The 21,466-nt window shown below is 42.2% G+C and overlaps 2 protein-coding genes across 2 annotated transcripts; both read right to left on the bottom strand.

The window, feature by feature from the left end:
- Window positions 1-1,039: 1,039 nt before the first annotated feature.
- On the bottom strand, window positions 1,040-6,275 carry psmb3 (proteasome 20S subunit beta 3). Its single transcript, XM_015976181.3, has 6 exons — window positions 6,135-6,275; window positions 5,031-5,215; window positions 4,829-4,936; window positions 2,730-2,907; window positions 2,466-2,560; window positions 1,040-1,194 (listed from the first exon to the last, which is right to left on the bottom strand). Exons 1-6 carry the CDS (start codon window positions 6,135-6,137, stop codon window positions 1,146-1,148), a joined length of 618 nt encoding a protein of 205 aa, XP_015831667.1. The 5' UTR covers window positions 6,138-6,275; the 3' UTR covers window positions 1,040-1,145.
- Window positions 6,276-7,200: 925 nt separating this feature from the next.
- cwc25 (CWC25 spliceosome associated protein homolog) lies at window positions 7,201-12,434 on the bottom strand. Its single transcript, XM_015976177.3, has 9 exons — window positions 12,283-12,434; window positions 11,686-11,858; window positions 11,371-11,607; window positions 11,224-11,293; window positions 10,880-11,016; window positions 8,731-8,800; window positions 8,204-8,400; window positions 7,811-7,978; window positions 7,201-7,698 (listed from the first exon to the last, which is right to left on the bottom strand). The coding sequence occupies exons 1-9, from the start codon at window positions 12,298-12,300 to the stop codon at window positions 7,584-7,586; spliced, it is 1,185 nt and encodes a 394-aa protein (XP_015831663.1). The 5' UTR covers window positions 12,301-12,434; the 3' UTR covers window positions 7,201-7,583.
- Window positions 12,435-21,466: the final 9,032 nt, after the last annotated feature.

Below are 21,466 nucleotides of genomic sequence, written 5' to 3' on the forward strand. Positions count from 1 at the left end.
AGATTTACAAGGAGGGAAAACGGTACATCTCTCTGAACAGTGTCTGGGAGGCTGTGGTTGCTGCTGCATGCAATGTTGATGGTGAACAGATCAAAACACTGACAGAATCCATGGATGGCAGGCTTTTGAGTGTCCTTGCAAAGAAAGGTGGCTATATTGGTCGCTGATTTGTTTTTGTGTTGTTTTTGAATGTCAGAAATGTATATTTGGGAATGTGGAGATGTTATATTGGTTTCACTGGTAAAAATAAATAACTGAAAAGGGTATACATGTTTTTTGTTAAGTTGCCTAATAATTATGCACAGTAATAGTCACCTGCACACGCAGATATCACCCGAAAATAGCTAAAACTAAAATACTTCCAAAAACATTCAGTTTTGATATTGAGTTTTTTGGGTTCATTGAGTACATGGTTGTTGTTCAATACAATTATTCCTCAAATACAACTTGCCTAATAATTCTGCACTCCCTGTAAAGGTTTTGTTGAACAGGACTTGACTTCAGAAAGATAAACTATGGGTTGCTTTCATGTAACTATCTTAAGTTTATTTTTGCAGTTTTCAGTGAAAAATCATTTCAGATTATCAAAATGCTTTTATTTTGAAATATAAATTCAATACTCAGTTCTTTGTATTAAAAACACCATCTCCAGTAGTTGATTTTAATGGTATTCAAGGATTTTACAGTGTTTGTTGTTATTCACCTTCAAACTTCAAAAGGATTTGGTCACAAATACACGGGAGAAGTTTTACTTTGAATTCTCACTCCTGGTTCATTTTACTTTTAATCAAAGATCACGTCTGAGCTCACCTGCCTGTCAGCTGATTTGATAGCAAGACACATTTAAATGCAGTGGCTGACCAGATGTGTAGTTTGAGGGTTTTCATCTCATACAAGCAAATTTGGTTTTTTTTAGAAACAAATGGGAATAAAAGAAGCAGCTGATCATGTGACCTCAGCAGAGATCTCACACGCCAAGTAAAAAGCAGCAACAAGCTTTTAACAAGCCCATAATCAGCCAATAATGTTCACAAACACATTTTTTCTTTAATTCCATTTTTATTTATTGAACAGTATCAGTAAGAAAACAGGGTGTTGGGAATAAGTTTTGTACAAAACTTCATAAGTGAGGAGAAACAGAAGCTCTAATCCATCCTGGCTTTCAGGGTTCGTGTGGTAATCTTGTCTTTTTCACTGTCAGGGAAAAAAAAAGCAGAATATTAATTTCAGCAGACCTAGAATTACCTTTTAAACAAAATCAAACTCATTTCTGTGTGCACCAACTTTGTCTTAACATTTATTCTTTACAACTTCTATCTCAATATTTTTATGTTCAGCTCAAACTTAATTTTAGCATTTTGACTTTAAAGGCACACTTGGCAGTTTTGCTTGCTTTTAGCGCCCCCTAGTGTCCCTTATTATCTGTGGTCAAAGCAAAAGTGAAACTTATGTCCTCACTGTGTGTTCATCTTTTTAACACCTAAATCTAACTGCTGAAATGTCTCCCCAGCCTTCATTATTGTCCACAGGAGTGATTCATCTCTAAATTAAACAAATCAGATGAGTTCATGATCTAAAACATCCAGGAAACGTGCTAGAAGAAGACTGCAGTGCCAGGTATGTCAGCCCAATTTCAAATACACAGGTGGCCTCCCGCCAGTCTGAAGTTGCAAGTGTGGTGTTCTGGCCACAGAGGGCGGTGGGTGTCTGAGTAGCATTTCATTAAACCTGTAAAGGGTCATTTTAGCGCATACTGGCTCGATTAAATGATTTAAATTATGAAAAGGTTTCCAAGTATAAAACTTGGAAACCTGACAAAAATCTCCAAACTGGAAAAAAAGAAGACATTTTACTTTCATACATTTTAAGTAATAAATGTGAAAGAATTAAGGGAAAAAATAGACAACAAAAGCCATCTGTGAGGGCAACTGGAGTAAATGCAAACAGCATCAGTAACACAAACAACGTGAAGTCAATTTCAAACAGAACGCGGAATGTATGCGTCCGGGTTCCGTATGGCTTCCACAAAGATCAAAAATAATTTAGTCCAAACAGAGCTGTCACAGTGCAAGCGGATCTGGCATGCGGGGCAGCCGAAAGTTTGTGCATTAAGTCTGTTTTTGTCCAGATGCTGCATGTGGATCATCATGGAGTTAAAGAAATGACATGAGTCAGACAGGAAGTGAGACGTGTTTGAGGGAAGTTCATTCGGTAGATTTCAAAATAAAACTTGTATTATTTTTGCTGGATTTTATTTTATTATTAATGACAATATCAGTTCACACAGTGGATGATAGTTCGCATAATTTTTTATTTTTAAACATTTTGTGTCAAATTTCTAATCATTTGGTGCTCTCGTGGGAGCAGAAATAAGGAAACATGGCTGCCTGTCCAGAAACCAGACCGCCTCCATGCTGCTTTCGGAAACACCTGTAAGAATGACAACCAGACCGGAGTTTACTTACATAACATGAACGACCACTCCCATACCGGACACGGCGTCCCGGTCGACAGCATTCAGCATCGCCTGAGAGATGGTCTCAAACAGATCCTCTGGTTCCTGCAGGATCACCAACATTTCTCATTATTCCTTAAGTAAATATTTCTGACATGAACTCGGGTAAAAACTCGCTTTAATCATAATCCACATGGCAGAGCAAGCACACGGACCTCCATATGCCCACCAGAGACAAATCAACACTCCTCCATGGCGAACAGAGAACACTAACCATGTCGGGCTCCCACAAAGACTCGCACATGCCGTACATCTGCTCCGAGCAGGTCCCGCTCACAACAAAATCTTCAGTCACCATGGGGCAGCCAATCAAATCCAAGGAGCAGATGAAGGGTTCAAAGCTTTTAGGATCTAGTCCAGCAATCACTGGCTCAATGTAGTATGGCCCAAACCTAAGGATTTAAAAAATACCAGACATTAATCATGTAATCCTTTAGAGCAGGGATTCCCAAAGTGTGGTGCGCGCACCCCCAGAGCTGCCGCTAGGGGGTGCGCGAGGTGAAAAGTGTAATGGCTGCGGAGCTCAGAGAAGTCTGTCATATGTCACCATTAGCATAGCCAGAAACTCATTTGTGGGTGGGCCTAAGAAAAAGTAAGTGGGCACAATAAATGTAATTGAAAACAAGTATATTTTTGCGCGCGAGCGCGTGTCCTCCACATGTGCCCTAGCTTCATAATAACAATGCGCCGAGCTTCAGCACTCTGGCCTGCGCACGCCGATATGTTCAGTATTTGATCATTTTTAACGATGTTGGAGAAATCTGAAGGTGGTGAGTCATTCTGGCAGATTGTAATTAACACCTGTCTCATGCAGGTGTTCTGACGTTGTAAACCTCACACACAGAACATTGTGGATGTAACAAAATAACAAGAAATGATTCCCATTCAGGCTATATTGACAGCGCGCTGAAGATCTGAAGTTCAGAGTGCGTCTGTCAGAGGTCAGACGCGTTCCGGCTGAACCACGGCTCACGTGTGCACAAGTGAGCACATCTGGGCTGGGCAGAAGTCATTTTACAACATTGGTTTAAATAGCGCGAGACGCGGTGACTGGAGCGGCTGTGCCGCGCGCACACACACAGATTCAATAAGCGCACACGCTGCTTTAACTCCGGCGCGCTGTCAGACTGAAGGCAGAAATGAACGCTGCCTCCACCGTGATAAAAACTTTTAAGAGGCTATTTTTCATTCAAGGTCAAATTAAGATATTAGCTTCTGGGATGAGTAGGGTCCGCTCCAGCCAGTGACTCCTCATGAACCTGACCACATTTCACGTTACTGCAGCATTTGTTGTTCCAGTCCGCATGACAGCGGATCGCAGATTCAGCCACACCATAAAACAGCAATAAGTCGGTCTGAGGTCAAAGTGAACATCATGGCTATATCTTGTCCCCTATAGACATTTGATTATGCACAAGTAGGTGATCAGCTCAGGTTTACGCAGAGCAGAAGGAAGGAGAGCGCTCTGGCCGCACAGGTTAAACATTCCTACTTTAAGAAAACTGTTAAATTGCATTGTTTATGTTCTACCTGGGCACTCTAAATATTTATTTAAAATGAAATCAAAGGAAATTGTAATGGTATCGAATGTTTATTAATTACTATTTAAAAAATGAAAGTGATGGGGAATTTTTTAACCCTGTCTGTGTAGCTTGACATCTTATATATATATATATATATATATATATATATATATATATATATATATATATATATATATATAGCCATGCCCCGATGTGGGGGCTGGGGGGGGGGGTGCATTGACATGGTCGGGACATAGAAGGGGGTGCGCAGCTAAATAAGTTTGGGAACCACTGCTTTAGATAGATAGATAGATAATCTTTATTGACAGACTCTTAGGTCCAGATAAAATACATATAAAACAACAGATCAATGAAACAAAATAGATAAATAGAATAAAAATATAACAGCATAAAATTGAATAAAAATCTAAATGTAATTAAAAGCTTTACTATAAACTGTTCCACACAAGGTTAACCACACAAACACTTCAACCAGTATTTCCTTATACTGGAGAAATAGCGACAACTGCTCACAGTAGGATCAGTGATTGCATTCACACAACATTTATCTTTAGGGCATGAAATGGTGTGCCACCATTTTTGTGCCACTGCAAATCTGGCTGAATATCTTTAAACATTTCAGATGGTCTGGAGCCCTTCATGTCACTGATGACATGAAGTCCCTTTTTCTTTGTTTTGAGTTATTTCAAAATAAAATATGCATATAAATAACAAACATAGGAACAGAATCTAGCCTATAACAAATGCCTGCAGAACACGGAGCACTCACCTCCTCTCATACAACAGGTTGGACACCATGCTCATGAAGGTTTTGGGTTTGATCTGACGACCCTCTTTCAGCTCGTACAGATTCAGTCTGAATTTAAGCCGCTGAGCTCTAAACGCAAAGAACAACAACAATTTACCATCAAACGGCATCTCCTGCGCACTTTAGAAAAGACTCTTATTAATGATGAGGTGGACACACGCACACTGTCTGGACATCAGTAGCCAGACCAGCCAGACCGATGTACAGCCTGTCTCCCATTGGGAAGATCTTCTGGAAATCTGTGGTGACCATCTGAGCCTGAATGCCAAACCTTCGGTCCGCTGCTATCGCCACACAGTTCTTCCCCCTCATGGCCATGACAGCCCCTCCATTATAGGACATAATAGACTACAGAAAGGAGTGAGGAGACAGTGAAATCAAATCAAGTCAAATGATGATAATAAAAACAAGTTTTGGAATAACACTGAAAGTTGATTCAAAGCATCAAAGACTTCATTTGTAATAATTTCAAGCAGTCTTCACTAATCATTCTGACATTTTATTGTGGAATTTGATTATTTATTAAACATTTCTCTTTAACTCGTACAGCCACTTAACTAATGATATGAAAAGGCCATTAAACTTAAAGAGTAAATTAGAGTTCTGTGACACCATTACATTATTTTTCCGTAGTCAGATTTTTCTCACCCACAATTTGTTTTTATTTTTCAAAATAAACATTTGATATCATAAAATGTGGAATTTTGAAAATATAAAAACAGTTTGGGAGGAAAAACTAATATGAATTAAGTGGTTTCCCACCGTTACATAGCACGTTGTGTAGACTTGGAACTGAAATTTAAGAGGGAACCTCATTTTTAGGCATTAATTTAGAAGAAAGTCGTAACTACAGAGGAAAATAGATTATTTTGATTGAGTGTTGTTGTTGGCCAAGAGAACAAAAGACATGTAGACAAAGCATATTTGCGCTTATGTATTTGCGACAATTTCAGAACGTTAAAATGATCATTTCCTGCGATGACTTAGCATTGCAAAGGCTAGCGGTTTTTAAACTTATAGGCAAACACGTTTTATGTCTCACTACTGCGGAAGTATTTCACGGAACAAACGTTATAAGGTAGCATTAAAGATTCAAACAACAGTATTTTAAATGATTGTTTTAAAGATATGAGACATTAGGGTAGCCGACTTTTTTCAAAGAGCAGCATGCTAACGATCACTAGCCGGACTAAGCTCTGTAACTGCGTAATTTCATATTTTGAAAAACAAAATGGAAATTGTTGATCCAATATATACATGTTCTTACCATTGTGAAGATGTTATCGTGTAATCCTTGCCAGTAGTAAACCCATAAACTATTTATTTGTTATTAAAAGTTAGCTCCTAGCTTCCCACAGTGACTACACGATTTGGGAAACACAGTTAAAGCGAACTTACTACTACGTCATCACGAAGCCTTAAAATAATTGGCTGGGTAAAAATCACTCTGTTCTCTACAATGCTGTCATTGGATGACAGTAGGTTATGAAGAAAGGACCAGTGTAGTTTGGTTGAGGTGTGTTGAAACGAAATTAAAACCTTGACGTAAAATAGCCAAGCAGTACACACCTTCTTGTGCCATTGATACCTCTAAACGTTGAGTTTATCTATCTCTATTTAAAATCACTACCACCTACACAGATATCACTTATTTGTAAGGAAAGTTTAGCACAAAAAATTATCATTAAACAAATGTAAGATAATTAAAATCAGAAAAAGTCACAAGACACGAAGAAACACATGGTTGTGTGAAATGGTACTAAAATATCAAATGAGTAATAAAATTAAACATGCTTTAAAATCTTTGAGCACACTGTAATTTTACAGGATAAGTACCATCTTCATATATGTAAAACTGAAAAAGATAATCAATCACACTCATTTAGAGGATTTTTGATTAACTAAAACTGTATTTCTTGTTTGCCGATACCAACTAGTTGAGAAATATGTTAAAATGCAAACAATTTTTAACAATTTCGTTCCACTTCTTTTTGTATTTTTTCCAACTTGAACGGTGCTACATCTTGTATTGTAGTTTATAGTTTTAAAAGGTCTGACAAAAGCTCATTAGAACAATTTAGTGTTCACAGTTTGGGTGCATTTCCACTGATTGGCCAGTTGGTGGCTATATAAACTCAATCGTTGCTAATTTAGATTTTTGAGCTGTGGGGGTCCAGAATGAAATTATATGACTAACAGTAAGCATTTGTTAAAATCAATATGAATCCTAAAATCTTACTGCCAGCGGTCTAGTAGTAAACACAAATGCTAGTTAAAGTTTAACAAGCAGTTGTTTACTACTATTCAACAGTTAAATAAAGACAACAACAAAGTTGCTCCAAAAGGTTTGAATTTATAGTTTTTCTACTTAAGTTTTACACAAAATAACAACCTTATATTACAAAGACATCAGCGTTAAAAACAGCTCTTATAAGTCTGTTAAATGAAAAACAGCATATTGTACAACAGTAGTATGATTATTTACACTCTAAGAGGCAAGAACAGATTAACAACTGAATTTTACTTTGAAAGAAACATTGTACCCAAACTGTAAATTCTGCTTTTCATAATAAAAGCTACAGGATGGAGCCATGTGGTCTTTATTTGATGGACTCCAGCCACATTATTGATTTATCTGAGTTGTTATATTAAAAAAAAAAAACCTTAAAGGGGTGCTTGGCGAAGACTTTGCTAACATTTTTAATCAGTAAATAAGCTAATTTCTCTTCATGAAGTTGTCCAGGGAGGCTGGGGTCCTCTGAATGGAGTGAATGTTCCTTTTCACTCGGTCCTCCAAAGAGGAGCTTGCAGCACTTTCTAGCTTCATGTCACTGCAAAAACATCAAGTCTGTTACTGAAGCTCTAAATCAAACATTACAAAATATTCTTATCTGTGTAAATAACAGAAAATCCGAAAAAGCCTTCACATCTGATTCAACTTACTGAATAAAACCAGCATGTCGGTCGAGTTTGGCGTTTTGTTCCCGTTGCTTTTCCTGCTCGTCTTGCTTTTTGTACCTCCTGACATTATTCTCCCGGTCCTCCTCCCTCTGCTTGGCCTGGTTCATCATCTCACGCCTTTTTTTCTCCATCTCTTCTGTGGAAAGCTTCCTACGTCGGGCACAGCCACACAGAAAAACTCAGTGGGTGGTAAAAAAAAAAAGCCAACCGATTGTTATTCAAACAGTTTTCTCATCATAAACCAAAGATTAGTCACACAGATGCTTGCTCTTCACATTTCCAAGAGTTTTACATTCGTCTTTGACTTCTTTAGACTCGTTACGTTCAACATTGTGATTTAATGAGACATGATTTTTAAGCTTTGTGGCCTCTTACTTTGACACATGGTTCCTTTGCTTCTGGTACCGCCGTGGGCTTGACGCTTGAGGCTCCGCCTTCTTCTCAGTTCTATAAGAGGAGGATGAGGAGTGACCGCCCCTGTGGTCTCTGTGGGGAGATCGTGAGCGGCTCCTCTCTCGTCGCCCTGGGTGACCGGACGTTGCTGAAGCCGAGTGATGTCTGCTGCCAGAAGGCTGCAAGGAAACATCTGAACGTTAAAACAAATCATTTAGACTTAAGAGATGTGATTTGTTTAATTTACTGTTTAAGCCTTTAAGACCATCAGTCTCACTACTTTTACTGCGGTAAATACATAAATGAACAAATAAATAAATAATCTTGCATGTGTAATCCTCACAGTAATTCATACTGAATAATCAAGAGTGAGAATTACTTCCCATGTTTAATATTTCTATTCAATCCTTTAGTTTGTGCATGAAAATCATTCGTTGTAACAAAAATTCATGATTCCTGTTATCAACGACCCAAAAACATCCGGAACATATAAAAAGTATCTCACTGACCTGTAGGCCGTACCTTTGAGGATGATGGGTACGAGACTTTGTGTCGGCTGATTTGTCTCGAGAGTGCGACCTGAAGACAGAACACAGACGCTGAACACTAATTGTTCGATAAAAAGACAAATTTGATCAAAAACTGATAAAACTGCCACTTATAAATATAATAAGAATTTGTATTATTTAAGGCGAAATAAAATAACAGCACAGATTTATACTCATACACAGAACTTTTAAGGACTTGCACACTAGCATTGGCTCCACTCCACCCAGCTTGGGTAGGGAGTGTTCACATCTGCATAGCCTGGATTTTTTTTTCCGTGAGCGACCCTTGTATTTTCAGCCCTCTTCCTGGGGCGACCTGCTTCACGTAGAACTGGTCCAATACACCCACTGCCGACTGATTGGCTGGCTCAAATTCAAGCCTCCCATTGGGGGGAGCATCCGATTGGCTGACAGAATCGGCTAGCGGAAGCTTCTCACATGCACAATTCATTATCATGCTGGATAATGCGAAGTAAACAACACCTCTGACTGAAGCCATGTCTTTTTCTGTGTCTGTCTTACACACACTGTAAGATTGCCTGTTGTTAGTAGGTTAGTAGGTAGATGGACTGTATCAGGGAGGGAGTTAAAGGGTGTCTTCCTGGGGTGTCAGTAAGAACACAAGTCCAGGCTTCGTTTCAACTTGGCCTCTTTATTCTCAGGTGAACAGTCACCTGCAATGCACAGGGGCACGCAGAACAATGATGCAGGGCTGAGCAATGAGTATTCAACTCACTAAGAATTACCCCGAGTTAACAGGGATGTTGGTAGGTGTGTGTGGTCTAAAGGAAACAATAATACAGGAAGAACAGATTAACATAAAATATATTCTGCCCCATTTGTTCAAACTAACACAACAACATAGTAGGAGAAAAAACCTTTAAACAGAAAATAATATAATAATCAGCAGGTCCAGATCACCTTGGTCTGGACAACCCAGTCTACATGGCCACACCAGCTAAAAACCCCCTGGGTAAACTGCCAGCACAGACATGTTACAAGGAGGACATCTAGTGGCCATTTCAGGGATTTACCAACGCTCAAATCTTCTGAGATTCTGAACCAAACGACCCACTTTTACAGCTATAAACCACCTCACATCCAACACTGCAACCTACACACATGCATAAAACAGGCAACAGGGACCTACACTCTCATATAACAAGGCAGTGCAGATTCATGACAGAACTATCAAGCGTAACTATGACATGAGAACATTCCAGAACACCACGAGGCAAACAAACTTATTCCTAACACATTATGTAAGCAGGATCAGTAAACAAAGGATTACTTACTTAGTAGTCATTCACACACACAAAGCTGACAACCTGGGAACTAGCCAAAATACTCCAAAAAACTATCCTCCAATCTGCCGTCTCATGTGCTCCTCCACCTGCTAGCCTAGTAAGATGTTGGACTTTTGTGCAGAACACCTGGGTTCGATTCTGGATGTGAACATAGTTTATTTAGTTTCTTTTTTACATTAATTATATATTTTTTTACAGTAAGATGCCCAAATTTTTATTTGAGACTCGCCGAATGACATTGAATTCACAGATAAAAAAGATGTGGGTTCAACTTTAATTTTGGAACAATTTTTCAAGAGCATGCAGGAGGACTGACCCATCTTAAACCTTTGTCGGCTGTGCTGAAGAGAAAGGTACAGAACCAAATTATTTAATTAATTAGCTGCACGTGCGTTCTCTTGTCCTCCGGGCCACCCACCCACACACACACACACACACACACACCCACACACCCACACACACACACACACACACACACACACACAGCACTGCCAGGATTGAGCTGCGCCAGGACAAAGCAGAGAAGGATAACACCAAATGCAACACAGCTCACAGCCGCCTTTGATTAATTTCAGGGAGACATCCCAGACTTCTTTGCCCCACCCACATGCTCGGAGATGCACTCACGACATCACTGATATCTTTGTGCCAATTTTGGAGACCGCCTGTATGCTCAGTCTCGTCTGCATTCCTAAGGATGTGTGGAAGGACGTGTGTAATCAACCCGGTCGAGCTGGGGTTGAGTGCATGAAGTGGAGCCGGCCCTCGTGTGGAAGGGGCTTTTGTGTTCGTCTGTTACAAACCCATGGTTGTCATCTTCATCTGAGCTAGAACTTGAACTCCTCCTCTTGTGCTTCTTCTCCTTTCTTCTGTCTTTGTCTCCTTTCTTCTCCTTCTTCTTCTTCTTTTTCTTATCTTTCTTTTCTAGATTTTGCCGCAGCTGTGGAACCAAAAACAACTTGTTTGTAATAACATTAGACTTTTTCATAAAAAATAACTCCTTATAAACACTTTCAAGTTTCAGCACTTCTTTCCAACAAATGACAGCTTCTCCGATCATGAGATAGAAAGATTTAGTTGTCTTGTGTTGACTGAAGACAAATGTATGTTTTTAAAACAGAAAAACAAAAACAAAAAAGGTTACTACCATTTCTTTGATCTTCTTCATCTTGACTGGGTTGGTTAAGATTTCTCTCTTCTTTTCCTCCTCTCGTTTCCTACAAAACATGAGTAAATTCACCTGTAAATGTTATCATAAATCTAAACGCTACAAGACAATGGCGGACTTACTCACCAGATATTGAACAGTGGGTCTTCCCTAATCTTAGCAGCCATATCAAGGTCTGAAGCAGGGGTGGTAGGGTTGAAAATGGAGCCAGGTAGGAGACCAGTCTCTGCTGAAGGACCACTCTCTGGCTCTTCATACTGATCGGTGATCTGCTTGTCAATGGGGCGCCCCAGCAGATACTCGTCTCTGGACACCTGACCAGCGGGGCCTTGGTACATCCAGTCCAGTCGATCATCTTTCTTTCTGTCAACAGAAATGAACTTATGCCGTTTTGTTTATAACACCAAAGTATTAATGTTGGGAATGAGGGAGAACACCTACTTGATGGCACCAGTTTCTTCTGCATATCTGGTCATTTCTTCTCGAGCTCGTTCGTTCTTCAGCTCCTTCTGGAGTTCCTCAATCTTCTTGCGTTCAGCTTCATATTTCTGCTCAGCTTTCCAAACACGCTCAATGTTTTTCATAGTCTGGGGATGCCAGCTCTTCTTTAAATTCTGCAAACGGAGATGATCAAATATTCAGTTCAGAAAAGTGTTTTCGAAATCCTAGGACAAATAAAAAATTGTCCTAGGACTTTACTAACTTTAAAGTTAGTAACCCGAAACAACTACAATCAATATAGTAAAAACAATGTACAAGTTCGTATAACACTAATTTTAAACTAACTACGGTTTTAGATACACCACATATATTCTAGAGATAAATCCTGCATTAACAAACATAAAAATCAAAATTAGTGTCACCGAATTAAAGTGTTAATCTTAACTAAAACTAAGAATGTTGACCCATAATATTAATTCAACAAATAATTTTTAAAGTGGTAACGATCTTAATCAGAATTATTCTCAATGAAGTTTGGCTTAAACTTGTATCTGCGTGACTAAACGTGTTATCTTGAGCGGTTTAACGCCTACTTACCAGATCTCCGCCTCCCATCTTGAAATATAATTTGTATTTTAAGCCTAAAAGAAGTAGAAACCAACAAATTAATCTGGTAATGACAGAAGACGAAAGAACAAGAGACCAACGCCAGGAGTGAAATGGAGTCGACTTCTACTTCCTGTTTTGTTTGCGTCATTTCCGTGTCTTCTTCTACTTCTTTGGTTTTGTTCGAAGCGGTATAATTTTTATTTTATTTCTTTTTTTTTCTTTTGTGGCTAGAACCATAAAATGTCTATGGACAATTTTGATTGGGATTGTGGCTACTGATTAGTTTGTATTTGGTTTTTGTTTGATTTATTTGAGTAGTTTATACATTTATTGTGAAATCTAAATGCATCAATGACAATCCTGTTTAAAACAAACATGTATACCTTTCAAAATGTAATTTCTTTATCTGTATGAAAGATATAGTTGGTCTTAAACTAATAACTAATAGCGTTATGTCTGATGTGTTTAACTAGAAACTAGAAACTCATGCTTGTAATGTACCTAAATAAATGTCTTAGGTAATATATTTATATTATTCATAGCTTAATTTGGTTTTTTAAAGAACAAAATTAAGTCTACCGTGGATTTAGTTTCGCCTTGTGGCCGCCAGATGACGTATGATTTGATATGTTTGTAGTGCTGTTTGCTAACAGTGCCAGCCTTTAGCTGGTTGTTGAACACATTTAATTAACATAGATTTGTTTAATTTTAGTACTTAAGTAGTATACATAAGTATAGATGCATAAGTAAAGACGTTCATGCTTTCCCATTATTTAGACTCACTATTTAAAATTTGTAGTAATTTCAATGTGGTATGTTGTATGAGTCTGTTTACATTTGTGAACGCTGCCTGTAGTAACTACTTTTGTCCGCAAGAGGGGGGAAAGACCCCTTTACAAGACATAAGAGGAGTGAGTTCTCATGTACAGAAAGGAAGCTGTATACTTTGTTATAAATTTGTTAATTATTCTAGCTAAATTCTATCTCCACAAATGCAAGTATAGTAACCAAAAACCTGATTTCAAGCACTATTATAGTGACACTCTATCTTACATAAAATTGATTAGTTCACTAAACAAAAGATCACTAAACAAAAAAGCTTTAAAAACTATAACTATTTGCACCACCTATAATTTATTTGGATGTGTGTAACATTTCTGTAGTGCACCCCCTGGCATATGTTTTATCTTCTTTGTTCAATTTTGTATGCAATTTGTTTGTATACTTATCATCTTCTTCAATAAAGTTTTGAGAAAAAAAAGAGTGAGTTCTCATGTTTTCACCATCGACATAATATACGGGATTGGGATTAAATGTGGGCGGGATCAAACGTTTACAGGTGGGCGGAGACAACTAGTTCAATCAATCAATCAATCAATCAATCAATCAAAGCTTTATTTATAAAGCGCCTTCCGCAACCCTGTCAGGAAGCCCAAGGCGCTGAACATGGTACAGTAGAAAGTTAAATATAGTGAATAAATCAGAAAATAAAAGCAATTCAAATTACAGATTACAAATTACAAAAAAAGGTGAAACATTCTAGTACAGGACAAATGTGTAAAACAAGGGACAGAGTGAACCAATGAAAACTGAAATAAAATCAACATAAAAGAGGGCCAAATTCAAACACGTTCAGGAAACGCCAAGCGGAAGAGGTGGGTTTTTAGGCGACTCTGGAAGACTGGCAGAGATGGGGACAGCCTAACTGAGGGTGGCAACTGGTTCCAGAGTGACGGTGCTAGGACTGAGAAAGCCCGGTCCCCGCGAGTACGACACCTAGAACGAGGGACAGCGAGCAGGCCTTGGTCAGAGGAGCGCAGAGCGCGTGATGGGGAATGTCTGTTCAGGAGCGTGGCGGGGAGCACCACCTGGAAGAAATTAAAAACCAAGTCGAGGATGTAATGATGTGCATTGTTGTTTGGCTTGGTTAGTTCCGCAGTGTGTTGTGTTGCTGCACGGGCGTTTTTAGAGTACGCACCGTTATAGGATGCCGGCAGAGACTGTATGTTGGTGAAGTCTTGTTAATAAACCTTACTACCCCGTTGGGTAGGAAATAGATATTCTGGAGTTTGTCGTGAATGAGACCAGAATATAACATGGTGGCAGCGGAGTGAGCAGCACGGCCGGAGTGGACCCCAGGGAGACGCCTGACGAAGCGGTGAGCTATTGGCGGCTAAGTGAGTTAGCACCGCTGCGAGCCATGGAGGGCCTTAAAGCACCGCCGACGCTGCTGTTGGACTCCAGTAACCTATCGCGGACATGGAAGACCTGGAGGGACGAGTTTATGCTCTATGTGGAGCTGACCATGGACCCAGACGACGAACAGAAAAAAGTGAGCCTTTTCTGTTATCTTGTTGGGGTGAGCGGCAGGGAGCTGCTAGACACGCTAATGGGCGACACGGCGAGGGATCAGTGGACGGTTAAGGACATCGTCGAGAAGTTTGATAATCATTGCAACCCGGCCGTTAATGAAACTGTGGAGCGGTATCGATTCTTCACGAGAAACCAAGGCACCAGTGAGACAATCGACACCTATGTGACGGAGTTACGGCTGCTGGCGAGAACGTGCAATTTTGGTGTAATAAGAGACTCATTGCTTCGGGACAGGATTGTATGTGGCCTTAACAACCCGAGTTTGAGGGAGAGACTGCTGCGGGAGAAAAACTTGACACTGGATGCATGCATACAACTCTGCAGAGCCGCGGAGCTGTCGCGGGAAAACAGCAAAACCATTTCGGGAGCTACAGTGGAGGAGGTGCATGCTGTGCGTGTAGCTGCGCGCCAGACACGGTTCAGCGACGCAGTGGACTGTAAGTTTTGTGGCAGAACACATGAAAGGAAGAAGGAAAAATGTCCAGCATACAGGAAGAAATGTAAAAAGTGTGGCAGAGAAAACCACTTTGCAGTTAAATGCACGGCGCGTGCAGAGCAGACAAGAAGGTCGAATGTACACAACGTGACAGCATGTGAGAGTGATGAGTGTGAAGACGTTCTCTGTGTTACAGAGGCAGACACGCACGATTCAACTACAAAAAACACTGATAAAGTGAGAGACACCCGACTCTTTGCAGGCATGTTGATGGGCAAAGAGATGGTAAATTTCCAGATCGACTGTGGGGCCAGTTGTAATGTAATGCCAATCCACATGCTAAGCCCGAACACACAGTTGGAGGACTCACAGACAGTGCTGATGATGTACAACAGAAGTAAGATAAAGCCATTGGGAAAGTGCAAAGTTAAGTCACGTAACCCGAGAAATCAGAAACTGTATCGGTTGGAGTTCCAAGTGGTTGACAACGACTGTAAAGTACCACTGCTGGGCAGGAGAGCCAGCGAAGCAATGAAACTCATAAAGGTGCACTATGAAAACATCCTGAAACTGGACAGCATCGTTACTTCAGAACACCCAACAGCCAAGGAGTGGGACATAGATCAGATTAAGGCGGAATATGCGGATGTTTTCACAGGAGATGGCTGTTTGGAGGGGGAGTTACGGCTCGAAGTGGATGAAGCGGTGAAACCAGTACAGTTACCAAAACGGCGTGTCCCTAATGCAACGATAAAGCCATTAAAAAAGGAGCTTCAAGATCTTCAGCGCAGAGGGATCATTACACCGGTAGAATGCAACACTGACTGGATAAGTGGGATGGTTGTGGTCCAAAAGCAGAGCGGGGATTTAAGGGTGTGCACAGATCCAAAACCCTTAAACAAAGCCCTACAACAGAGCCACTTCCCATTGCCCACCATTGAGGACATTTTGCCGGATCTGTCAAAGGCTAAAGTGTTCTCTGTCTGCGACGTGAAGAGTGGATTCTGGCACGTGAAACTGGAGGAGGAGTCGAGCTACCTGACAACATTTTCGACTCCGTTTGGACGCTACAGATGGCTGAGGATGCCAATGGGGATAAGTCCAGCTCCGGAAGTGTTTCAGAGAAAGCTCACACAAGTTTTGGATGGTCTGGCAGGGATCTACATCATTGCAGATGATGTGCTGATCACGGGTCAAGGAGACACGGAAGCAGAAGCAGTGCAGGACCATGACGAGAAGCTGCGACAGTTTTTGTCCCGTTGCAGGCAGAAAAACATTAAGTTGAACGCAGACAAGTTCAAACTTAAACAGAAGGAGACTACGTACATTGGACATCAGCTGACATGCAACGGTCTGAAAATAGACCCAGAGAAGGTTAGGGCCATAGAGCAGATGCCCAGGCCGACAGATGTGAAGGCAGTGCAGAGACTGTTAGGGATGGTGAACTACTTAGCAAAGTTTTGCCCACATCTGTCTGATCACTGTGACTTACTGAGACGACTGACACACAAAGACAGTGAGTGGAATTGGACGACTCGTCATGACGATGCTTTCCAGAGACTGAAAGAGACTATAGCAGTGGCTCCAGTCCTGAAATACTACTGCCCAGAGGAAGAGCTGACAGTACAGTGTGACGCTTCTGACAAAGGATTAGGTGCAGCACTCATGCAGAAGGGTAAGCCTGTGGCTTTTGCGAGTAGAGCTCTTACACGTACAGAGCAAGGTTATGCCCAGATAGGGAAGGAGCTTTTGGCTGTTGTTTTCAGTTTGGAGAAGTTTCACCAGTACACGTATGGTCGTAAAGTGGTTGTACACAGTGATCACAAACCTTTGGAGACCATTGTAAGGAAACCGCTGTTGAGTGCACCCAAACGGTTGCAAAGGATGCTTATGCGCATTCAGAAATATGACTTAGATGTGGTGTATGTGCCAGGCAAAGACATGCTATTAGCTGACACGTTGAGTAGGGCATATCTTCCAGAGTGCGCACCTCAGGGCTCCATAGAGGAGGAAATAGAGAGCATTAACATGGTCACTCATGCACCCATCTCACCAGACAGATTAAACAGCATAAGGATTGCTACACAGGAGGACAAAGCACTACAAACCCTCATAGACACAATTCACAGAGGGTGGCCAACTGACAAAAGAGACATGGACGGTGACATCAGACCATCCTTCTCGTTCCAGGATGAACTGAGTAGTCAGGATGGACTTGTCTTTAGGGGTGAACATGTTGTTGTCCCGACTGTCATGAGACAGCAGATCATAGCCAGACTGCACTCGACACACCTAGGTGTAGAAGGTTGCCTACGGAGAGCCAGAGAGTATGTGTATTGGCCAGGCATGAATGAACAAATTAAGACGTATGTGACTAAGTGTGACATCTGCAGGTCAGTAGATTACAGACAGCAGAAAGAGACTTTGGTTCCTCACGAGATCCCGACGAGACCATGGGCTAAGGTGGCCTCAGACCTGTTCATGTTTGACAACAAGGACTACCTTATCACAGTGGACTACTATTCAAACTTCTGGGAAATTGACTATCTCCCGGACACTAAGTCCACCACAGTGATTAGGAAGTTGAAGGCCCACTTTGCCAGACAGGGCATCCCAGACATTGTTGTCTCAGATAATGGACCACAGTATACGTCCGGTGAGTTTCTGAGATTTAGTCGACTGTGGGATTTTCAGCACAAAACATCTTCGCCAGGTTACCCTCAGAGTAATGGGAAGGCCGAATCAGCGGTGAAGACAGCGAAAAGGCTGCTGCTAAAGACAAAACTGGCGGGGCAGGACCCGTATCTGGCGATTCTGGACCATCGCAACACACCATCACAAGGCCTGAGACCAGCCCAGCTCAGAGGCTGCTCAGCAGGAGAACACGGACGCTTTTGCCAGCCAGGACGAGCCTGCTAAGGCCAAAAGTCATTCCTGCCCGGTGGGAGTTGCAGATGAAACAGAAGCGCCAAAAAGAGTGCTATGATCAGTCAGCACGTGACATGGACTCTTTGACGCTTGTGGACAGTGTCAGAGTTCAGCCTTTGGACCGCCACTCCACTTGGAGCAGGGGAGTGGTTGTTGGGACTGTTGACCCGAGGTCCTATGAGGTTCGGTTGGATTCTGGGAGTGTCCTGAGGAGGAATCGGAGGCACCTGAGACATGCAGGCGTGATGGATCCAGACAATGCCATGACAGACACTGGGGCACTGAGCAGCTCAGTGACTGATCCGTCGGGAAGTCGTGAGCAGCGGACTGAGTCTGACGTGGTAACAGGGGGTATCAGGACACGGTCAGGCCGCAAAGTGGTTCCACCACTTCGGTACAAGGACTATGTGCCATAATGAGGACTTGACAGTCTTTATTGGTTGAGGGGAGAAGTTATGTGTTCTATGGACACACATGTCCACTAAAGTTGCAGAAATGTATATGTTCGAATAGTGGAATGTTTTTGTGTTCTGTTGTGTTTCATATTGTTTCTCCCTTAGCGAGAAGAAGAAAAAAAAAAGAGAGAAGGGATGTAATGATGTGCATTGTTGTTTGGCTTGGTTGGTTCCGCAGTGTGTTGTGTTGCTGCACGGGCGTTTTTAGAGTACGCACCGTTATAGGATGCCGGCAGAGACTGTATGTTGGTGAAGTCTTGTTAATAAACCTTACTACCCCGTTGGGTAGGAAATAGATATTCTGGAGTTTGTCGTGAATGAGACCAGAATATAACAGAGGAGTTTGAAGTGTGAACGATAGCAAACCGGAAGCCAGTGCAGGGAGGCCAGAACTGGACTGATGTGGTCCCATTTCCTGGTCCCAGTCAGGAACCTGGCTGCGCTGTTCTGCACAACCTTTAGGCGATGCAGTGATGACTGACACAAACCTGCATAAAGAGAGTTGCAGTAATCAAGCCTAGAAATTACAAATGCATGCAGTACCCGCTCCAGGTGGGCTCTCGACAGCATAGGCTTGATTTTTGCAAGGCATCTCAGGTGAAAGAAACTGGACCGGATCACAGAGTTGATGTGAGCATCAAATTTGAGTCCAGCATCAATTTTCACCCCCAAACTGGTGACAACTGGCTTTGAGTAGGGAGAAAGAGGGCCAAGATCAACATGACGATCCACATTCCTGCTGTTGGGGTGAAAAACAATGAGCTCTGTCTTTCCCTCATTCAGATGCAGATAGTTGGCCATTAGCCAAGACTTCACCTCATTAAGACAGGACACAAAGGACTGGATAGAGTGACCTTTCTCCTGACACATTGGAGAGTAAATCTGGCAATCATCAGCACAGAGATGGAATGATAGGCCATGTTTACAAAAGATTGACCCCCAGAGGAAGCAGATAAATGGCAAACAAAAGAGGACCAAGGATCGATCCCTGCGAGACCCCCCAGCGGAGCCCCTCCCAAAAAGAAAAAACATCACCCAGTTTAACACAGAATGTCCTGTTGTGGAGATACGATCTAAACCAATCCAGAGCAGACCCTTTGATCCCAACCCATCGTTCCAAGCGATCCAGTAGAATCGCATGGTCAACTGTGTCGAATGCTGCCGTCAGGTCTAACAACAGAAGCACCACAGAAATAGTTAGTCGGGGTAGTTGCTAAAATTGGTCTCAACCCGAAACTACCAAAAATTGCAGTTCCACCCTCATCCGCTGGGGGCTGGTGTCAGAAGCGAGCAAATCCTCATTGACTCCCATGTTAAAAATACCAATTTCACAGCAGAAATAAACATGTTTACAGCCTGGTACCAGAACATGTTTTTTGTTTAAATGATCTAGTTTACACTCATGACAACTCTGAGGGCGGTGAATATTTTTCTCACTCCACTTAAGTGTACTACACTACACTTAAGTGTATTAAAAGCCTAAAATTCTGTATGAGCATCTGACCCACGTGACCGCTGCCTCAGACCCACGTGACCACAGAGCTAGCTTCGTGGAAAGGCCTCAGTAGAGCCTCGGTCTGGCTTGGAAACTGTTCCGGGATTTTGAGTCTCTGTGTTTGTGTATTCTTTTTTGGATATTTTTGTGCAATTGTTGGACAAAATGACTTGCTGTGGCATTAATTGCACTAATAGAGCGTCCAAGGAGTCTCCACTTCATTTATTTCGGTAAGTAAAATTATATGTATGTATTTTAGGTCACTGCCGAGCTGAGCTTAGATTTTTAAATGTACTGTATAACCATGAAATTTAAATGTAATAGAGTAAAACCCAGTGCATTTAACATAATGCTTTAGAAAATGGGTTGAAATATAACAAGTTGGTGGAGCTGGGTTCCGACTATCGGCTTGTGGAGCTCTCGGGAGACCTCTGTTTTCCACCCGGTTCTCCCCTCCTCGCAGCTCGGCGCATCTCTGTCTGATCGCGGTTTCTGTTTGCTGCGCGCGGGCTGCCGGGTGGTTCTCCCCGCACCTTGGCGCATCTGCCTGATCGCGGCTTCTGTCTGCTGCGCGGGTTGCCGGCTTGTGAAGCTCTGGATGGAAACCGCTGTTTTCCACCCATTCTCCCCTCCCCGCAGCTCGACACATCTCTGTCTGATCACGGCTTCTGCCTGCTGCGCGGGCTGACGGCTTGTGGAGCTCCGGGATGGAAACCTTTCCACCCGGTTCTCCCCAGCGGCAGCTCTGCCCATCTCAAATCGCAGCGGCGCTTGTCTGCTGTGCTGCTGCCGGCTTGTGGAGGTCTCCGAGACCTCTGTGGAGATCTCAGAGACCTCTGTGTTCCATCCGGTTTTACCCAGCGGTCAGCCTGGCGTATCTCTGACTCAGAAGCTCTGGTGTTGTGCACAGTTAACTCCGGTTGTAGCTAGGTGTAGCAATGGGAATTGCTCTTAACCGTGTGTTCTGCCTGGAGTCTAGAGAGTGTAACACCGGAAGATGAGAGGTAGACACACATGGCTGATTATTGAGAGTTCAATGAAGGTTTGCCTCGGACGAGGAAAAGTCAACTGAGCATCTTGTGCAATTTATAGAGAGAACAAGATGAAACATGGTGGCAGTGGGGTCTAGAGAGATCCACACCGCGCTCGGATGAAGAAAGATTGAGTGGATGGTACCGACACGTCCAGCTAGGCTAGTTAGCCTCGGGGGTGCTAACGGCTCGGGACAGCAGGTGAGATGCTGACGAGAAGAGCGTGGCGGCGGCTACGATGGATGGATTGAAGCCACTCGCACAGTGGAGCATGGATTCAGTGAACCTGTCTAAGGCGTGGAAAACATGGAAAGAAGAGTTTACACTCTACATGGAACTAGCTCTGCCGGATGCTGAGGGAAAGGCGAGAGTGAAGCTGTTTTACTATCTGATTGGGGAACGGGGCAGAGAGCGCTGTAGAACGCTGATCGGAGCTGAGGCAAGAGTGACAGTA

The sequence above is a fragment of the Nothobranchius furzeri genome, chromosome 4, assembly GCF_043380555.1.
Source record: "Nothobranchius furzeri strain GRZ-AD chromosome 4, NfurGRZ-RIMD1, whole genome shotgun sequence".
NCBI lineage: Eukaryota > Metazoa > Chordata > Actinopteri > Cyprinodontiformes > Nothobranchiidae > Nothobranchius > Nothobranchius furzeri.